The following is a 4,798-nucleotide window of genomic DNA, read 5'->3' on the forward strand; positions in this document are numbered from 1 at the left end:
TCTTATCTTATCTTTGTACCACCTGGACACCAAAAAGTTATTGTTATTAATGGCTCATGATCTGTAGAGCATTAGTTCTTATTCATTTTTTACTCATCAACGATTCACAACTAACTAGTTAGAACTGACTTTAAAATCAGGTGATGCTGTAGCCTCCAATTGAAGGGTCAGCTGAGACACCGAGATCTCCTTTAATGTCTCGTCACAACGGTGTCACAGAGATTCAGTTTGTCATGCGTAAAAAAGCCACCTTAGTTTTCTTATGTCATCACAGCTGTTGTTGATTTCACCCATAAGGCCTTGCTGCCTTGATGCTGTGTCATAGTCACCCACCTACAGTATGTGCGCCAGTTTCCTGTTTTACCAGGGACCAAAAAAAAATCCCTGGAGCCAAGTATAAGAATGCAGACTCTCTCTTATTGATAAGAGAGACGATGAATCATTGAGAGCATCGAGTCTTGAGAGACTTTATCATGCGTCACTCGCACCCATGCAAACGCTCAGTGGGTGCGACTGTAATGTGAGAACTTTTTCAAGAAACAAACCCTTAAAGATCATAGAGAGAAGCGTTGCAGCATCTGGCATGTGGTGTGTTTGCCACCAAAAGAAATTTGACACATATGTACACAGACATATAGAAAATGTAGAAATGATATTTCATTTTAAATATGTCAATATGAAAATCTACTCCTGATTGTGTCCAGGAAAAGATCAACATCGGCAAGTGGAGGTGTGTAGGGTGATTAACATTCAAGTAGCCTCTCAAAAAAGATGTCACCAAGCTTTTTTAAATATAGAACATTTTATTCTGATTTTGACCAAATGGTGTTGAAATTCTGAAGTAAAGGTTTTAATATCAATAGGACCTTTGCATTTGAAGAGTAACACTTTACATGCCTTCGTCCAGTGACAATGAAAAGCTTCCTTAAAACGTTTTTCGTCATTTATTTTTCATATTTCCCTTGTAAGAAATAGTTCAAGTATAAAAATTCCCAACAGTGTAAAATAGCCCATCTGATGAATATTAAGCAAAAGAACAGCTACTGAAACCTCGACGACGACTTTACATTCTAATGGAGAAAGCAGCATTTTTGCTCGTTATTTTTTCTTCAAAATTATTGTGTTATTTTTCCTTTCGTCTAAACACAGAAGAGGCAGAGTACAATCTGCATGCAACAGGCCTGCATTTAAATAAAGTTCTTCCATACAAAAGGCATTAAGCTAATATTTAATGTCATCTTCTAAAGAATCAAAAAGATAAAAAATAAAAAGTACAGTGCACATAACAGTATCTTAAATAAGTTCTACATCAACATTTTTGGTTGAGTATGTTAATAATAATTATGATAATAATAATTTTACTAAAACTAATCAATAACTTATATATGCCTTGAGATGAGTACATAATAATATTATTAATACAGTACCTCCACTAAGTCGCTACTCTCAGAGTGTTAACATTGTCAACCCTCAAAAATAAATATCTTAAATAGTAGATTTTTCTCTTCTTTTTCAGTTTTTCTTTTCCTTAAATAGCAGGAAAAAAATTTTTTTGTAAGGCACACAGACCGACATGACATCAAAGAGTAAACCCCCGTACCCTCCGCCCCACCTGGTGCTCTTGACAGACATGAGGCAGGCCGGTTGTTGGGGTAGCTTTGGTGAAAGTGTGTTTGTGACTGTGTGTATACCTGACACCAGACTGCAGCAGCACAGAGGTGGAAGTGCTGACAGTGGCGGGGTTGAATGACCGCGTGGTGGTGGTGCGAGGGCCCTGCTGTGGGCTTCTGTGTTGGGTGGAGGGGTGTAAAGTTGGTTCCCAAATGGGCCCGGCCGGGGATTAAAATGTGACAGCTCAACAAACGAGCACAAGTGATGCGTTCTTTCCAGAGTGATCCGTCTGTGTGGCGCTGGAGCAGCTCTGCCCACCCCCACCAGCAGCTGCTCTCTCCCTCACTCTTTTCTTTCTCTCTTTCTCTTTTTCTCTCTCTCTCTCCATCCCCGGAGCCAGAGAGAAACACGACTGTGCTGCCTTTGTCTTTTCAATGCTATGTGTGCAACTCTGGATGCACGTGTCAGAGTATACGTGTGAGTTAAATGTGTGGAAAAGCAACTGATTTAGGGTTTCTCATTGTCTGAAGCTGTGTTCAACCTTTCTCTTGTTGTCAGTGCCTTTGTTTTGTTTGCCAAGTCCCCCCATTAGTCCAAGAGTCAAGTCAGCGTTGATGACTTATTCAGTTTTTCTTTTCTTTGTTCTGTTTTTTTTTTGTCTCCTGGTGATTTGTTTGCTTTGCATAGGTCAAGAGGTCAAGACACAGAGTAAAAAAAGGGACATTCAGCATCAGGAAGATAAAAAGATAGTTCTTCAAATATGTGACACAACGACTCCTAGACTTCCTGACAGAGGTCACATAATAATAGCTAACACGTTGGAAACGGTTCCATTTCCCTGATTATCAGAAAATATTAATTCCAATAAATGCACTTGAAAAGACAAAAAAGGAACAAGGAGAGCCCTCAATGTGTAATAATGACAGTAATAAATATAAATGTTATGAGGGCATCAAATAACCAAAAGAGACCAGTTTCCTACACTAACGTTAAAGACAGCAATAGGACTTAACGGCTTAGTTTAACATCTATACCAACCACGGGGATTAGGTCCTGCATTTCTTCGCTAGAAATAAGTACTCTACTACAATGATAAATGTAAAGATAATAATAATAATCATAGTAATAACAACAACAATATAAGTAAATCACCTTTCATTATTTGTTCTGCAAATTTTTTTCATTTTCTAATTTTTTTGGTTGAAGCACAGCAAGTTGGAACGTTATTGTAAAAGGTTCCCACCTCACCATCATCATCATCATCATCATCATCATCACTACCACCACCACCATCATCATCACCATCATCTTCATCATCAGCTTTTTAAAGCAACACTGCCTCTGAGCTGCTGACGCGTCCGCCCTTAAAGCCACTCCCTCTTTCGTTTCCTCCACTCCCTCTCGTGACCCGTCAGCTGTGGCCGGGGGCGGGCCTCCTCTCTCTGCATGTCCAGTGGTTGCAGTGGCTGCTATTGCATGCGGTCGGCTTGCAGCTGCTGGGGCTGGTACTGACCGAAGGCTGCAGCTGCAGCGGCGGCCGAGCCCGGGGCGGCGGTGGCCAAAGGCTGCTGGACTGCATAGCCGTAGCCGGCGGTGGCCACGTAGCCTGCGGCCGCAGGGGATGCAGCGTAGGGATACTGCTCGTATGCAGCAGCGGCGGCCGCGGCGCTGGCCGCCGCGGCAGAATACTGCGCGTAGGCAGCCCCGGTGTAGTCGATGTACGGTGAAGAGGCGGTGGCAGGTGCAGCGGCTGCAGGCTGCACATGAGGGATGACCACACTAGGTTGCACGAAGGCCTGAGGGTACATATAGTGAGCCGGGATGCTGTGGGACAAACAAATACGTCAGGGTTTAATTTCATAAAATCATCATCCAACACATTAAGGCCCCCCCCCCCCCCCCCCCAAAGAAAACACCCTAACACCCAACTCCATCACACTGCGGCCAAGCGCCCTCCCACCACCCAGCCCCAGTCCAATCCACCAGTCAAGAACACCAAGGAAATGCCTGCTAGTAGGGATTAGAGCAATATAGGGTTGCCAAAATAGAAATCTCTCTGTGAAAAGAAGACTGGAGAGGTGAGGAAAACTTTGAATACCAAGAGGCTGCTAATTGAACCTCTGAGTGACTGAAATGTACTAAAAAGTCACATCTGTATGATCACATTCATCCCCTTATGGGCTACAACACAGAAAACAGATTCAGGTTTTATTGTTTTGGTCAGTTTTGAGTTTGTGTCGTGGAGGGAGGCAACAAAGGGAAGGTTTGGGATCTGTTCAACCTGCAGCTCGTCACATGTGGATTTGGCAGTGATGCCGTCCTCCTGCCTGCAGAAGGGGCGAGCAGGGAGGGGAGGGGTGGGGGCTTACAGTGCAGGGGGCGGGGGTGCAGACAGAGGAGATGAGCCCAGGGAAGCATTGTGAGAATGTCACTGCCACTTTGACAGCTGGACAGTTTTCAAAAAGGGACGCTGCTGGCCATTTCCCCATCGGGACAAAGAGCCGGGGAGGCAGCGGGGGGAGCTGGGACTAGGCTCCGCACCCAGAGGGATGTTTCAATTAAATAAACAATTATGAACAATGAGCACATTCTACCCTTCATGACATAGCCTTATCCTGCCCCCCCCCCCCCGATTCTATAATGTCTGGAAACTCAGTCGGACAGTGATCGTGAGGGCGGCTTTTGAAATTTACACGACTTGTTCAGAGAAGTGAAGTGTCAGCTGTTGACCATAGAAGAAAAAAAACAAACATGAAAGCTTTTGGCCTTGTGCGAATTAGTCTTTCATGTCTTGAACAAACAGTCCTCCCTCCATGTCCGACAGAAAAGGAAAGTCAAATTCAGTCTGACTTTTAAATCAAATGGATTGAGAAGCATCGGGCTTGAGAGACCAATGGGATCGAGTTAAATCAGAAACAAAAGTAACTGTAGCTGAGTGATGGTCACTCAAAAATCTGTTGAGAGAAAATCAAGTTGAGTCTGCATGAATGAACATCGGGTGGTCACTTTTGGAGTCTGGATTGGGAGAGAAGAGAGGGAGGTGCAGGAACTGTTAAAAGAGCGAAAGGCAGGATCTATCGTGGCAACCCTATAGTCAGCACTCCATTATCCAATCCAATCCACATCTCAACGGAAAACAGTTGGAGCCAGAGAAAAACAGAAACAACGGCAAGGCGTCAGAGAGGAA

The 4,798-nt window shown here is 43.9% G+C and overlaps 1 protein-coding gene across 1 annotated transcript in view; it reads right to left on the bottom strand.

The window, feature by feature from the left end:
* Positions 1-789: 789 nt before the first annotated feature.
* The window catches only part of rbm24a (RNA binding motif protein 24a), a 10,225-nt gene continuing 6,216 nt past the window's right edge, over positions 790-4,798 (bottom strand). The window contains exon 4 of the mRNA XM_035620959.2: positions 790-3,435. Within this exon, the coding sequence (XP_035476852.1) occupies positions 3,081-3,435 (355 nt within the window). The 3' untranslated portion in view covers positions 790-3,080. The remainder of the gene's footprint in view (positions 3,436-4,798) is intronic.

This window comes from Scophthalmus maximus, chromosome 22 (assembly GCF_022379125.1).
Source record: "Scophthalmus maximus strain ysfricsl-2021 chromosome 22, ASM2237912v1, whole genome shotgun sequence".
Taxonomy (NCBI): domain Eukaryota; kingdom Metazoa; phylum Chordata; class Actinopteri; order Pleuronectiformes; family Scophthalmidae; genus Scophthalmus; species Scophthalmus maximus.